The 14,953-nt window shown below is 43.5% G+C and overlaps 4 protein-coding genes across 4 annotated transcripts; 1 reads left to right on the top strand and 3 right to left on the bottom strand.

The window, feature by feature from the left end:
• Positions 1–88: 88 nt before the first annotated feature.
• On the top strand, positions 89–3,787 carry srsf4 (serine and arginine rich splicing factor 4). The gene is made up of 6 exons (XM_052071460.1): positions 89–294; positions 736–887; positions 2,203–2,312; positions 2,392–2,606; positions 2,723–2,800; positions 3,035–3,787. The coding sequence occupies exons 1-6, from the start codon at positions 188–190 to the stop codon at positions 3,468–3,470; spliced, it is 1,098 nt and encodes a 365-aa protein (XP_051927420.1). The 5' UTR covers positions 89–187; the 3' UTR covers positions 3,471–3,787.
• msto1 (misato mitochondrial distribution and morphology regulator 1) lies at positions 1,119–8,426 on the bottom strand. Its single transcript, XM_052071454.1, has 14 exons — positions 8,229–8,426; positions 7,697–7,826; positions 7,544–7,613; positions 7,384–7,459; positions 7,204–7,255; positions 6,978–7,128; positions 6,683–6,797; positions 5,998–6,132; positions 5,772–5,924; positions 5,502–5,633; positions 5,086–5,267; positions 4,899–5,003; positions 4,671–4,783; positions 1,119–4,589 (listed from the first exon to the last, which is right to left on the bottom strand). Exons 1-14 carry the CDS (start codon positions 8,310–8,312, stop codon positions 4,327–4,329), a joined length of 1,761 nt encoding a protein of 586 aa, XP_051927414.1. The 5' UTR covers positions 8,313–8,426; the 3' UTR covers positions 1,119–4,326.
• Positions 8,427–8,896: 470 nt separating this feature from the next.
• On the bottom strand, positions 8,897–11,738 carry apoea (apolipoprotein Ea). The gene is made up of 6 exons (XM_052071464.1): positions 11,604–11,738; positions 10,566–10,817; positions 10,427–10,489; positions 10,213–10,354; positions 9,779–10,066; positions 8,897–9,296 (listed from the first exon to the last, which is right to left on the bottom strand). Exons 3-6 carry the CDS (start codon positions 10,467–10,469, stop codon positions 8,990–8,992), a joined length of 780 nt encoding a protein of 259 aa, XP_051927424.1. The 5' UTR covers positions 10,470–10,489; positions 10,566–10,817; positions 11,604–11,738; the 3' UTR covers positions 8,897–8,989.
• Positions 11,739–12,068: 330 nt separating this feature from the next.
• Positions 12,069–13,657, bottom strand: apoa4a (apolipoprotein A-IV a). Its single transcript, XM_052071465.1, has 4 exons — positions 13,493–13,657; positions 13,347–13,394; positions 12,996–13,146; positions 12,069–12,767 (listed from the first exon to the last, which is right to left on the bottom strand). The coding sequence occupies exons 2-4, from the start codon at positions 13,384–13,386 to the stop codon at positions 12,197–12,199; spliced, it is 762 nt and encodes a 253-aa protein (XP_051927425.1). The 5' UTR covers positions 13,387–13,394; positions 13,493–13,657; the 3' UTR covers positions 12,069–12,196.
• Positions 13,658–14,953: the final 1,296 nt, after the last annotated feature.

Genomic DNA, 14,953 nt, shown 5'->3' with positions numbered 1-14,953 from the left:
GTCGGCATCCGAAAACAGTTCCCTGCCTTTCCAATGGCGAGCGGTGATGCAATCCCAAGTTTTTTTCACTACTTCTAAAAAGCGCCGAAGAAGAGATTAGGCCACACCTCCATCGTAGCGGCCCATTGAGCAGATACAGATAGAGCCGCGTTTATTTTCTCGCATTCTTCTTTTCCTTTCGACAAAAATGTCGAGGGTGTATATCGGAAGGCTGAGCTATCGGGCCAGAGAAAAGGACGTCGAAAGGTTCTTTAAGAGCTACGGGAAGATACTGGAAGTCGATCTAAAAAATGGGTAACGTTTCGTACCTCTTCGCCATGATACCGCCAGAAAGCTAATGTCGGTTAGCTTGAGCTAACCTGCTGGTATGGGCCTGTTCGTCGTTGCAGGGCCTACTGATCGAATTCTCTTTGTTCGAAGACCTTCACAAAACCATCGATTCAGTGTCAAATGTACCTTATTGTGCGTGTTAATATATCTATATTATATATTTTTTTACACAAGACCTCATCTGCGATCTTAATTAGTGTACTATGGGAGCTTGTTAACGCTAAACGCGGCAATGTCACGATGTGAGCGTACGCGAGTGTGCATTTGCAACCGTCTTAATTTCCCAACTGCTCCCCTTTTTAGTCCGTTAATTGCAGCCCTGCAGTCTTTTTGGATCGTAATTAAAATGCATTATTGCACAGTGTTGTGTCGTATTGTCGTAATGAATGCGAGCGTTCTTTGCAGGTATGGGTTCGTTGAATTTGATGACCCGCGCGACGCTGACGATGCGGTGTACGACTTGAACGGGAAGGAGCTGTGCGGGGAGCGTGTGATTGTGGAGCACACCAAAGGGCCCCGTCGGGATGGAGGCTACAGTGGTGGAGGGGGAGGAAGGAGTAAGTTCATCCAAAAAACGTTCTCTTTTTATTAGAATAAATCTGTAGTGAAAAGTAACCAACACGTAACTTAATTTGCTGTGTTTTAACTGTTGATTTTGGTGGCTTGTGTGCATTCAATTTAAAATTCATCCAGCATTTACACGATTATATGAACTCATGTTGCACAGACAAATTTGTATGGGCAATTTAAGTTCATATTCCAGTCATGTGACTTTTTTCTCATGGAAATGTTGTGCTTTGGCTTCATAAATGTTGGGAAATGCTTTACAGCATTTGGATAGCCAAGATAACATTTCGGTTTCAGCGGATCTTTATAAATGCAAACGGACGTCCTCCACAACTTGTTCTACCTAGTTTTTGCGGTTGGTTTTCAAAGGCCCTCTTTTCAAACAGGCGTGTCCCAGTTTTTGCAGTCGGAAATTTCTGAGTGGGTGATGGCTGTTGTCTTGCGAACCAGACCAATTGCATGAAATTCAAAATCCTTTGGATAAATGAATTGCAGACGAAAGCGATTTTGTGTTACATTTGGGTGCACCCAAGCCACCAATAAGGAGTGAAATGAAACCATGTAGCATTTTTTTTAAGTAGTTGCAAAAGGAAAACTATTTTCATGAATTTAACTCATTTTGATAAATGTATTGTGAATGCTGTTTTGATTCTATTTTTCACATTTTGTTAAAGTTGATTGTCAATTTTAAAGGTAAAGATTTAACAAAGAACCTCAATGTTTCAATTGAAAGAGTCCTTTGCCGACTGCCTGCCCTATTGCTGGCCATGGTGTTCCCCCCTTTCCAAGAGTGTGGTTTGACCATTCTGGGCCCCTGGGCAGACCAAAAAAGGGAGCCATTGTGAATGAAGACCGCTATTGCCATTAGGCCCAGCCCAGGCCGGGTGGTGAGGATACCATGGGGGTTAGGAACAGATGTGGGTTCAGCCTCAAAAAAAGAACATTTACTCTAACAGTCAGTTGTTTTTAGGCTAGTTTAGAATATTTTGTTTGCCGGAATGGTTTCCTTCTCGAGTTTTATGTAATTTTAAATGATTTAGAATACATCCTCTTCTTTCTTATGTTTATTTAATGAATTGCTTTTGTTTTTTAACAGTACAGACAGAAGTAGCTTAACTTGTCATTTTTGATAAATGCACATAGATTTTTAATTTTCTTGTTTGACCCATTTATGAACTTGAAATTTAAACGTCGTTTTGATAACTCTTTAATTATTTGTAGAGTAGTGTGGAGTTCAGAATAATAAGCACATCTCCGTTGCCGCGTGGTCCTCATTTTGTTGCTCTATCCTTGTTACCTTGAAAGGTGGTTACGGGGGACGTTGGGGCAGAGACCGCTATGGTCCACCTATTAGGACAGACTATCGGCTCATTGTTGAGAATCTGTCCAGCCGATGCAGCTGGCAGGACTTAAAGGTACGATTTTGCCATTAGTGAGAAATACAATAAGCATATATTGGCGCCGCCGTCACAAATATGCCTTTTCCTTTTGAAGGATTACATGAGACAAGCGGGCGAGGTGACTTACGCCGACACACACAAGGGGCGAAAGAATGAAGGGGTGATCGAGTTCAGGCTGTACGCCGACATGAAGCGGGCTTTGGAGAAGCTGGATGGCACCGAGGTCAACGGCAGAAAGATTCGTCTCATCGAAGACCGCCCCGGAGCCAAACGCCGCCGCTCCTATTCCCGCAGCAGAAGCCGTTCCAGGTACCAAGAAGTGGTTCCTTCGTGCAATGAACTCCGGGCTAGATTAAACGTCATGTGGGGCTTCGCTAGTGTTGGTGTGTGTGTGTGTGCTGTACTCATACCTGTTCCCAATTCAGGTCCCGCTCCAGGAGTCGCAGGTCCCGCAAGAGCCGGAGCCGCAGTGAAAGCAGCAGCCGGAGCCGCTCCCGCTCCAGGTGAGACATCAACCGGGACTGCACTGAAGCGTCACACAACTGTTGTTGCTCAGCATATTGGGGGAGATTTCCCTAAAGTGGTACAGAAGAGGAGTTATTTGGCGCCCTTTGCAAGTGTACTACAATTTGACACATTTTTCCATTTCTAAATGTGCCTCAGCTGATCCATGCACGTTTTGTATCACGTGGTCTCGTCCTGGTGTAGTATATAATCGCGTACCCTTTGGCCTGCAGGCCCGCTTCGCGCTCCCGCAGTCACTCCAACAGCAAGAAGAGTAAAGAAAAGAGCAAGAAGGAAGATGAGCGCAGCAACGGAGACCAGAAGGACAAAGACCTGAGCAGGAGCCGCAGCCCCAAAAGCAAGAGGAGCAAGAAAGAGGGGAAGGGCAAGAAGGACGAGTCCAGGTCCCGGTCCAGGTCTCGCTCCCGTTCCGTCTCCAGGAAGTCTGCATCAAAGGGTCGCGACCCTCCTAAGAGCGAGGATGAAACCGGCGAACAGGAGCGGGGTTCTCGCTCCTGCTCCCCCGCCGACTCAAAATCCAGAGCCAGGTCCAAGTCTAAATCCAAGTCCCGCTCCCCTAGCCCCGCCAAAGAGCGCTCCCGCTCCGCTTCCCGTTCGGTTTCTCGCTCCAAATCCCGTTCGCAGTCCCGCTCTCGTTCCCGCTCGTAGTTTAGTTTTTGGGACTGCCACCTCCTTGTGTGTCCTCTCACCCCTTTTACAATTTGGAGCCCCCACACAGGTACTTTTTTTTTTTTTTTAATAAGTAGCTGTACAGCCGAGATGCTTGCGCTTGATGTTTTATGCCCATCTCAGTTTCATTTAACACTTTTTGTACTTTCCTGAAGAAGACCCCAAAATGGAGCCTTTTTGTTAAAGTTGCAGTCTGTGCTACTCAAGTTTTACACATTGAATTGGTGGTCTTGTATTTTTGCCCTTTTTGTCCTCAAATATAGATGCGAAATGCATACTGTTGTGCTTAATTGGAATATGTGTTGCACCTTTTGTGGGAGCCCTTACCATTTAAAAAAAAGCCTCCTCATTGTGTTTTGATTTACGGTCTTTTTAGATCTTTAGCCATTAAAAAAATAGTTTCCTTTTCTGTTTATCATGGAAAATGACTACTCCGATCAAATCAAATCATCGGTAGCCACACTTAATGAGGTCAGGTGACTTTATCAACAACAAGTCAGTCATCACTCCAGAAGTTACATTCAAAAGCTTATGAACTGAAAATGTAACTAGTTCATCCACTTTCATGTTTTTAGATGCGGCTGCCTTTCTAACTTTACAGTATCTCATGACAGAAAATATAAACTCGACATCATCAGCTCATACTAAAATTGCAAAGTGATTCATGGAGAGTCACATGATCCTAGAAAAGATGAGTGTTGCCATTTACTTTCCCAAGAGCATCTGCTAATTGGCATGTTAGTGAACAATTTTAATCTCTGCTTTCGTGTCACTGTACCTCAAGGAGGGAGTGTAAGCATGATGTAATTTAAAAGCAAGTCTGTCCAACCCAACATCAGTCGTCGTCGTCCTCTGAAGATGAGCGTGTCATTCCGCCGCTATCGTCCCGGTACGTCCGAGCCAAAGTGCGCAACTGCTCCAGGGCTTCGGTGTAGTCTGCCATTTCGGGTCCCTGCGAAAGAAAGCTGGGGGCCACTCGGCGAATGTCAAAGGAGGTGACGCTGCGATGCAACTCCGACAGCCACTGCTCCAGCGCAGGCCCCGACTGGAGGGATGTGATGACTGGTACAGACGAGACGCCCGGTGGGGCGGCCAAAGCTATCCAGGAGCGCATAATTTAGCTTTGAAAACGACTGAACATTTCAGAGCAGAGGATAAACTGGAGTTGAAGAAACTCACTATTGGTTGGAAGCAGGTGGCTGTCCTGTAGACCTCGATCGTTGAGAGACTGACTGAATATTTGGGGGAAAGGTGGGATCACTTTACTGGGCCTGGATACCAGCTGCAGAGCCCTAAAAGGAGGAAAGTTAGGTTTTCTCATCATAAAGATGCTGTGACACCAAAAATACTCCATTCAGTTTTTTTGTTTTTTTTTTAACAGATGCATGAATACATTTTGGGCCTTACAGAGGAGCCGTAGGATAGAAAGATGTGATATAAGATGCTAGGACGTCTTCCCCGCTGTGGAGGTTGTGAAGGCGAGACGGTGGTTCCTTCCCGGGAGCGGCAGAACTGATCAGAAAGAAGAATTAATATTTCAAGAATGTGTCCACAAACTGTAAGATCAGCCTGTACCAAAAGCGACAACATCTACCTGGTGAGTCTTTGGCCTTCCAAGCCTTTGAGTGTCACCCATTGGCCGTAGCATCGCCCGTCGGCTGCTTCGGCGCATGCGGACAGTGGTTGCCATGGCAATGAGTCACAGGCGCTCAAGGCATCAGGGAGCGAACTGCCGTGCGTTATTGGAAACGGGATGGCACCGTAAGCTGCCACCACCTAATAAATATGCTCAAGTTACATTAAGTTTTAAATGTGCATCGTGATGACTTTATTAATTTTTTTTAGGTCTTGGAGAAGCTATAATTCATCTATGCAGCCACCTGTTGCTATTCAAACAAATGTGTGTGCCGGCAGATTTACCAACGTGTGACTTGGCTCAATAAAATTTGGGAAACACGCCCCAAAATAAGTCAAAGTACGATCGGCTTGAACTAATACAATCAAACTGACCTTTCTCCCCGATGTCGACAGCGAGTCTGCCAGTTGCCACATGGGGATGCAGTTGCTCCTCAGCCTGTACGGCACAGTGAGCGCATCCAGAGCGAGAGAAAGGATCGAGCTGGAGTGGTACCAAAGTGACGGCTGCAACACGTAAAATGTCAATGTCGTCACAAGGATGTTCCAAGAAATGTAATTCACTTTTCAATGGCAAGGCTGCTCGGTTGAAATGAGGAAATCTGAAAAGCAAGAGTCAAAATATTAAACGGTAATAAAACGTACGTCATAGTTCAGGTAAGGGAAGCTTATGGGAGACGACGGTCGTAGGCCCAGTCCTCCTCGCAGCGTCAGCGGACAGAAGAAAGAGCTGTGACTGGCCATGTGGACCATCCCTAACGCACAGTTCAACAGATGGTAGAGGTCCTTCGTTGGAGTCTACTTGAGCAGAAAGGACCCGTCAGCGTCTGCATTTAAACACTTGGCGTGGAGAACGTTGAGTCAAACGCACTGAATTTGGGTGGCTGACGGGAGCCGTCCCGAAGGTTAGGATTCCTCGACCACCGTACCCGTCCTGTAGCATCTCTGTGACCTTTGAGCCAAGACCCGCAAAGCCATCCGTCAGGTCACACAGCACCTGGAAACCCTGAAATGGAAATGCCGTCATAGGAATGATCGCGTCGCTTGGAGTTGTCACCATTACATTCAGCGTGCTTGTCTATAATTTTCTTTCTCCTAAGATAACTCTAGTCCTTCCTTCACTTTCTGTCGTTCATGTTTAGTGTGGTACACACCTTGACACAACACAGTGACTACCCGTCACCTTTTAAATGGGCAGGTTTACCAATTAAAAGTTTGAAGACACCTTTGATGCTTATTAAAAGGCACATTTTGGTGAAACACGCCTATGTGGTCCAAGGTTATTATACTTAATGGGGGAAAAAAAACTAAATTACTATCACTACATTTGAAAAAACAAAACAATTTGCAACTAAAACAGCAAAACTAATAAAAAATGGAAAACTAAAATTAAGCATCATTTTCACACAAAAAAACCTAACTGAATTTCAAAAGCAAATTGTCCAAACTAAATACAAACTATCATGAAAAATCTAATTCTAACCATGCTTTTTTTTGGAGGGGGGTGTCAGGATGTGCAAACAGTGTGTGCGCGCGTCGCTTTAAGAACAACTTACCTGGAAGTAATCACACTCCTCAACAAAAAAATGAAGTTTGTCATCCAGATCCTCCAGCACTGCCCCCTGCAACAGTGCTTCCCCCTGGCCAAAAGCCTCCAGACGATCAGCCTCACTGGCCATTAAAAAATGGGAAGAAATGCTTCTACTTTTGTACACATTAACCAAAGTGCACATAATGTCTTCCTGTTATTCAATCTGCCGCCCAGTTGGATTTCTAAAGTCCTTACAAGTACCATTTTTTTCATATCTACTGACAAAACACAAAATAAAAAAACCTGAATCTCTTACTCACCCATCATGGTTGTACTGGTGGATAACGGAAATGGTGCGAGGGTGAAAATGGATCCGCAGAAAGTCAGACCAGACCTTGACGCTGCCCTCCAGCTTGTAATTCTTCTGGACTCGAGCAAGCCGACTGTTGACAGTATCCACGTTTCGAGAACCTGTGAGGCGAGTGAACGGCTCAGGGAAGGAAGTGCGCAATGAGTAAACTTTCATTAGGTTTTACTTACGTTCACATTGAGATTGAGCGCCGGATGAAAAATGTGGCCGTGTCATTATGTCTCCACACTAGGTACGAATGAGGATGGATCAGAGTGAATGGTGATGAAAGAACTGTCTACTTTGACTGACATTATAACCAAAGCAATGTTGTCATGTCTAAATATTAACTTGTCGGTTTCACTTCAAATACTCACATCCAACATGTCTAGGTCTTCAAGAAAGGAGTTTTTCGCAGGCAGGCTCTCTTTATGTACCCTCAGGCTTCCATCCCTGTTATTTGGAGAATACTTAGCATGAAAATTTAGTGGCTTGGTGCATGAAAAAAAATGCTACCATACGGTCAATCTTCATTACCAGGAAAAAGCAGAGGTTTCTTTGCCAGTGTCATAGAGACTTCCCTCCTGCCGGAGAGTCTGCAGACTTCCTGTATGACAAATCCATTTGGTTCATCTCTCATAGATTCACTGCAGACAATATAAACAATACGTTTCCGCTGCATTAAGTCACCTTTGAGATCCATAGCAACGAGGCGGGGAGTGTAGGTGATGCTCCCATCAAGAGTTTGGCCTTCACGAAACAAGACATCACTCTGGATCTCTCCAGGTGGCATTTCTGGGTCATATGACAGTGATGCATCCTACAAAGACAAAAGGGTTTATTTTTAAAATTCCAAATCAAAACTCATTTTGAATAGTCACGGGACTACGTAACTATCACCAATAATTTAAAATGTGAATTCACAAGTGTGTTTTGGGAACAAACCTGATACTTCTAAGCAAATATTGACTCGTCCAAGTCTTTACAATACACTAACCAAACGCATGTCCACTTGTTTATATTCTGTGAATCAAAATACTTTCCTCTCCATATGTCTGCTTTTCCTTAGAAATTCGGCTTCGATTATTTGATAAAATGAAATAATTACGCTTACCCTCACAAACTTTACGCGTTGGTTAGGATTGTTTGTTTGGGTTACGAACACAAGCTAAGCTAAGCTAACATTAGAGCTGCCTAAGGTAGCCGCCACTGTGTTCCTCACCTGTAAATTCCACCAATGAGTACCGACAAAGTTGGAGTAATGTCCCAGCTGAAGAGTGATGACCTCCCCACAAATGTTACTCATTATGACGGAGGGCGAAAATTATTTTAACATAAAAAACGTTTTCATTTTAGAATTCAGCGACATGGTTGGAAATGACATCACAAATCAGCGACATCCTTAGATAGCTATAACGATTTCTGATTGGCCGAACAATAATTATGAGTAATATCATTGGATACTGAAGTGACGTAAAATAGGGTTCGGTTGCACGGTGCCATTGAATCACATGTGGATGACGCTCGATAATATTTTCTCAAAATACTTTATTGCCACTCAAGAACATAAAATGCGTTTGAATTACTGTGGAAAGTCCTTGTTCCAGACAGTATTTATACACTTAATGATTTTATTACTAAATAATACACACGCTCACGCACACACACTTTCATTTCATGAGTAGAGTTAGCATGTGTTTTAATTATCCCCCAATTGTGCATTGCTGTTAATATCAGAAACGTTTTGGGACATGTAAGTGCAGTTGCTGTTCATTTCTCTGTTGTTTTGACAGTACATTTTGTGCTAATAACAACCAACCAACCAACCAACCAACTCACCATTTGCTATAAGTTTGATTTCACTATGTAACGGAATAAAATTCAAAATCCTTTTGTATGCGTGAGTTTCTTTATTCGTAAACCACATCATTGTCATTTTACATCTGTAGCGTGGTAGACAGACAGCTCGTTTAGACTAGTGGTTCACATATTGTCGCTAAACATGGAAACAACCGGCTGAAACCAGCTGCTAAGACCCTCCATCTTCTCCTGCAGGGTGTCGTACAGGTCCTGCGAGGTCTTTTGGTAGTGTGTGGTGATATCCTCCACTGTGGTCTGCATCGTGTCCTTCAAGCTCTCCACCTGGGACTTCAGCAGATCATTCAGGGTGGTGATCTTCGCCTGGGTGTTGTCTCGCACCTGACCAAAATAAGTATCCAGACTCCGCATCAAGTCCTCGATGTTGTTTGAAGTGCGGAACCGGAGTTTCTCCAAATAGGAGGCAACTTGCCTGTGAGAAGGACAACAAATAGCTTAGGCCTCAGGAACATATTGTGTGTCATCCGCCGAGTTGCCTTTATACCTACTGGATGAAACTCATGTGTAGATTATCATGCAAATCTTGGTTTCTTATCTTCAAATTTTACAACACAAACATGATAAACTTGGTCGTATTGACGGTAATAAAAGTAGTATAAATAAAAGTGTCCCTATTTTGTTTTTCATTTTACCAAAGGATACTTATTATAAGTGGTGATTCAAACGGGGCCAGTGGGGCCGGCTTGAGGCAATTACAAAGCTAACGTTGCTTACTTTTAGCTAACACCGCAAAAAAAAATATTTCCTCCTTTAGTAGATGAGAAACCTGGCATTTGAACTGGGGTGTGTAGACTTTTTCTATCCACAGGATATACAGTTTTTGAAGAGTGTACTCGTACTGTATATTTACATCAACTCTCTGGGTGAACAAAATGATATGATATTAATGCTAACCTTTTGAACTCCGTCGCGTCCTTGTTGAGGCGCTTGTTCATCTTGCGGGTGTAGGTGGCGACCGAACGTCTGACGTCATCAGAGTTCTGCACCACCACCGTCTGCAGCTCCTGGCGGTACTGCTCCATCTGCTCCCGGGCCTCGCTCGCACGCTCACGGAAACGCTTGAGCATCTCTCGCAGGTCTTTATCCAGACGTTCGGCGGCTTCCCGAACGGACGGAGCCAGCTTGTCCTCCAGGTCCGCTCTGTATGCGCTCAGCTCGGCCATGCTGTCTTGGATCAGGGTTCTGAGTGGGGTCAGGGGGGTCGTGAGACACAGATAGGGCTGAGCTATTTTGTAAAATAATTGAATTGTGATTTTTTTTTTTAGCTTGTTAGCATTTTAGTGCGTCACTTTTACTTTTATAGTACTAATGGAAATAAACTCACTCACTCCAGTTCTCTACTGATCTGGGAGCTCCTGATGTCCTTCACTATCTCGTCAGACTTTGTATTTAGCGCTGTGAAATAGTTTTGAAAGTATTCCTCCCAGGTCATCGCCGGATCACCGTGGAAGAAACTCTTTCCCTGGCAGCCTGGTGACAAGCCAACAAAAGGATGTGAGCCCGAAACGTTACTGTCGAATTTAACGGACAGATGAAACTTACCTGAGATGACTGCGAGGGTGACAACTAGCACAAAGACCCTCATGGTGTGACTCGAGCAGATAGCTGAAAAGATACATGACTGTAGTTCTCTCGTTCGAGTCAGAGACGTAAAGTACAGATGGCGGTAAAAAAAACTTACCAGAGCACTTGCAGGTGACTGACGAGGTCGACTGAGCCTAGTCACTCTGTATTTATACAGATTAGCCCAGCGGCGATGTGATCCAGGAAAACGTCACAGGGGTGACGGCCCCGAGCGTTCGAAGTTCCCATCGTGAAGCGCGTTGTCAACTTTTATTGCTGTGCGGGTTATTTTGGCGCCACGTTGCACTCTGACGTGCGCGCGGAGTCACGGGGTCAACATTTGGAACCTGAAACAATCTGATCTTGAACTCTTGATTGTTTTGTTGTCAGGATTCGTGCAGAAAAAAAGTATGACGCAAATGATGAGCACATGGGAATGTTTGCATCATTTTATTACTATTTAAGAATCATGTTTGAACTGTTCTGGGGTCTTGCTGTATTGTTTATCTAAGATTTAATTTCACTGCATTTTTTTTGGGACTGGGAATACAATACAATACATGCTGATTTATATAGCGCTTTCACAACAGCGAATGACTTAAAGTATTCTGCTTGAGTTACTTGATATTTGCAATTTTTTTTGTACTCAATATTTAACAATCCATCTAAACTTGGTTAGTTTTATATATTCACCTGCGACAGAGAAAAAGTAAACTGACCTAAAGAAAAAAAAATTCTCTCTCTCTCTCTCTCTCTCTCTCTCTCTCTCTGTAACAGTATAAAATATAATATTGCGGTACCAAATGGAATTGGAAAGAAAATATGTCTACCGTATTTTCCGGACTATAAATCGCTCCTGTGTATAAATCGCACCAGCCATAAAATGCATAATAAAGGACCAAAAAAAACCGTACATAAGTCGCACTGGAGTATAAGTCGCATTTTGGGGGGAAATTAGTGATAAAATCCAATACAAAGAACAGACATGTCATCTTTGAAGGCAAATAAAAATAAAACAACAGGCTGAATAAGACTATGATATACTAACGTTACATGACGCATCAACAATGAACTGAGAATGTGTCCGGTATGTTCACATAACATATTAAGAGTTCTTCATATAACTGTAGCATAATGATCATGCTAACAAGTTTACCAAACCATCAGCGTCACTCCAAATCTCTAAGTCCAATGAAATCTTCATCCTCGGTGTCACTTTTAAGCAACTCTGCCAACTTCGGAGATAGAAGAGGCAGTGCTTCCGTTTCTACTTCGCTGACGTCAGAGTCATCCGAGGTTGTTTTTTTTTGTCAATGTGGAAAGCATCAATATAAGCCTAGAGCCCCCTCTTGCGGTTTAAAATGAAAATAACATGTCAAATGATAGAATGTTAATTATTTCACACATAAATCGCTCCAGAGTCTATATCGCACCCCAGGCTAAACTATGAAAAAAACCCCTGCGATTTATAGTCCGGAAAATACGGTGTGTGCTCATTTCATATGGCCCATGAATACGTTTTTCATTTATCGCTGGAAGTTCTTGAACAGAATTTGGAACTTTCATCAGAGTCTGCTGGATATGTGATGTTTCTTTAACAAAGTAAGCACAACAAAATACATTATTATTATTTGTTTTAATTGTCTTTTGCAGAGGGTAACAGTCAAACGTGAACAGAAAACAGACTTAAATGCAGATCGAAATGAGGTAGAATATTGCACGCTTCATGAGACCAGCTCTTGTCAATTTTTACTGCGTCAGCTTGGTGAAGGACTCCCAGAGAGCAGCCAGCTGCTCCTTCAGATTTTGGGTGTCGATGTCCAGCTTGGCTCTCAGCTCGTCCCCGTACGGAACCAACTTCTCCTGGATCTCCTGGGTCTTCTGGGTCAGCTGGCTGTGAAAACTCTGGGCCAAGGGCATCATGTTCTTCTGGAAGTCCTCCAGGGTATTCTCCATCTTCTGCCTCAGTTCCTCAGCGTAAGGAATCACCTGGGAATGTAACTTGTCGGCACTCTTGTCCAGTTGGCTCTTCAGTTCCTGGCTTTTCTTCAACAGGACGGACTTGAGAACCTCCGAGTCCACGTTGTCCACATAAGATGAAACCTCTTTCTTCAACTCTTCCACCTGCTCGTGGAAGTGCGTCACCGCCTCCTCGGCGTACGGCTGCAGGTGGGCCCTCGTGGCCGACAGATCCTTCTCCAGGCGGGTCTTCAGCTGCTCGGCCTGTTCGAAGAAGCGCGACGCGAAGTCCTGGGTCACATGAGTGCGAAGAACATCTGTGAATTTGTTGATGGCGGCGGTGCTTCCGGAAATCAGGGTGCTGCAAGGAGAAACGTCAAACCATCATCTTCTTCCAAACACACTTTCGACTAGAGTTGTATCTATCGAGATATGTTCAACTCTACTCCCTAGAGTAGACTCTAAAGAACTCTAAAGGAAAAAATAATTATACAAAAATCTGACTGTTCACTGCGCTTAGGCTCCGCCTAGTGGTTATGTTGGGGTTTGCCTTGAGCCGACTGCGGTCAACGATTTGGGGATTTCTTACTTGATTTCTTTTCCGAGATCCGACTGTCGCATCAGCGCCAAAGAGTCTCCAGCCGTGGATGTCGCTTTGGTGACATAGTCCCAAAAGACATCTTTGACCATGTCAATCTGCGGCTTGGGCTCGCTTTGTTTCATGACTTTGGCATCGTAACCTGGAGACAGATTCAATGACGTTTTTTTTCTCCTTCAACTTCTATGTGCAATAACCGCATTACGCTCCAGAGGCTTGAAATATATTTATTTTTTTTAGGGACTAAAAATTCTGTCCTATTTTTGACTTGAGTCAACGTTGATGATACTTGCCGGTCCTGATTATTTTTGTAGTCGTGCCAAATTAAAAACGTAACCTTACCAGAAAAAACAGCCAAAACGAAGACGAGGAGGAGCTTCATGTCTGATGCTGCAGATGACAAAAGCAAGACGGATATCAGAATTTGGAGTTAGTTTTAAAACCTGACTCACCCCGAAACTTTTCCAACCCGTTTGAGCTTTTCTTACCTCTGTGATTAAGCTGCACAGTCGGAAAAAGCTGCTGAATACTGCACGTCCCGCTCCAGCATCCAGACGTGAGTTTATATGGAGGCGGGAAAGGAGTAAAGTCCAGCTCAGAATGCGAGGTTGTCACTTTCGTCGTGCCACATCACAACGCAAGAGACCCTGATACAATCACTCAAGTCTGAAGATCAGTGTGGCTGATGCGTTTTTTTTTTTTTTTTTTACCTTTCATTTGTGAGGCACTGTGCTCACAAATGATCAGATCAGCAAGCTCTGCGGAAGCCTGACATTGAACCAGGTGTGTTGCAACAGGGAGACTTGGAAAACATGCAGGACAGCGGCCCTCCAGGACCCGAGTTTGACACCCTTGCTTTAAGGTATTCAAAGCCAGTTGATCTTTCAAGCAAAAGAACATATTGAAATTCAAATTTGCCTCTGATACATAAAAACACAAAGTAAACAACGGCTTGTAAATTTCAGTTGTTTATTGAATTTCACAACTCCCGCATGTAGTTCCACATTACAACAGTAGAAGTGAGAAACACTCGTCTCTGAATTAGCCAACGTTCTGCCAACAGATTTTGTCAAGGAAAAAAAAAAAAGAATATGTTGGGTGAGCTTTTCAGAAATTCCAATAGTAAGGCTGTCTCAAATACAAACATTTTCAATCGACAAATTCAAATTTTAGCCTTTGTAAACTTGCATGGTTGAAACGGTGTAAAACTCACTTTAAATTTTTGAGTGACACCGAAGGAAATTTGTCCATGGTCTAAAAAACACAAAAACTAATTTGACTCCAACAACGATATGATATACCCAACCACCAAATCAAGGCCAACTATCTAGGCCACAGTAGACGGTACTACTGAAGTTTCTGTAATGTTCCACAGAATTTAGACAAAATTGCTTGGAGCTTTTGCAGAGGTTTTTGTTAGTGCTTCAATCAAGGAAATCAAATCAAATTTACCACTGATTATCTATGTGAACATAAAGCGGTCATCACAGATTGCAATTTAGTGCCCGTTTTTAGTGCCTGGTGAAAATCATCACACCTGACCCAAGGAATCAAGATGCGTGCACGCATGCACAAAAGAAAAGTCTCATCGGACGACCGAAGCAAATAAAACAGTCAACATTCATCACGGCATTCAATATGATGTCCATTGCGACCCGGCACAAGCTGCGTTCACTTAATGAGGAAACATTTTCTTAAAAATGAACAGTGTGAAAGGAGCCATCGATTCAATTATAAAACGGTAACAAAAGTCAAACAACCTTCCACGAGAATGACTCATGGAAAAGGATTGAATGAATACTGGAATAAATTCTGATTTGGGTTCACAATGGAGATGATGGAATGAAAACGGTGCGGGAACGTTGACATTTTCCGTTAAGAGTAAGAAGGTCGGAGAGTGGGAGGTCACACGCCGTGCAAACATACAGTAAACACCACTCATTCGTATT

This window comes from Hippocampus zosterae, chromosome 7 (genome assembly GCF_025434085.1).
Source record: "Hippocampus zosterae strain Florida chromosome 7, ASM2543408v3, whole genome shotgun sequence".
NCBI classification, from domain to species: Eukaryota; Metazoa; Chordata; class Actinopteri; order Syngnathiformes; family Syngnathidae; genus Hippocampus; species Hippocampus zosterae.
This window is presented reverse-complemented; position numbering and strand designations above follow the sequence as displayed.

Coding starts and splice junctions, on each gene's coding strand:
- msto1 (XM_052071454.1), bottom strand. CDS start 8,312: ATGAGTAACATTTGTGGGGAGGTCATCACTCTTCAGCTGGGACATTAC. Junction 7,827..8,228: donor CTCATTGGTGGAATTTACAG/GTGAGGAACACA, acceptor TTGTCTTTGTAG/GATGCATCACTGTCATATGA. Junction 5,634..5,771: donor TCCCTTACCTGAACTATGAC/GTACGTTTTATT, acceptor TACGTGTTGCAG/CCGTCACTTTGGTACCACTC.
- srsf4 (XM_052071460.1), top strand. CDS start 188: ATGTCGAGGGTGTATATCGGAAGGCTGAGCTATCGGGCCAGAGAAAAG. Junction 2,607..2,722: donor CGCAGCAGAAGCCGTTCCAG/GTACCAAGAAGT, acceptor TTCCCAATTCAG/GTCCCGCTCCAGGAGTCGCA. Junction 2,801..3,034: donor CGGAGCCGCTCCCGCTCCAG/GTGAGACATCAA, acceptor TTTGGCCTGCAG/GCCCGCTTCGCGCTCCCGCA.
- apoa4a (XM_052071465.1), bottom strand. CDS start 13,386: ATGAAGCTCCTCCTCGTCTTCGTTTTGGCTGTTTTTTCTG. Junction 13,147..13,346: donor CGTTTTGGCTGTTTTTTCTG/GTAAGGTTACGT, acceptor ATCTGTCTCCAG/GTTACGATGCCAAAGTCATG. Junction 12,768..12,995: donor GATCTCGGAAAAGAAATCAA/GTAAGAAATCCC, acceptor TTCTCCTTGCAG/CACCCTGATTTCCGGAAGCA.
- apoea (XM_052071464.1), bottom strand. CDS start 10,469: ATGAGGGTCTTTGTGCTAGTTGTCACCCTCGCAGTCATCTCAG. Junction 10,355..10,426: donor CACCCTCGCAGTCATCTCAG/GTAAGTTTCATC, acceptor GCTTGTCACCAG/GCTGCCAGGGAAAGAGTTTC. Junction 10,067..10,212: donor CAGATCAGTAGAGAACTGGA/GTGAGTGAGTTT, acceptor GACCCCACTCAG/AACCCTGATCCAAGACAGCA.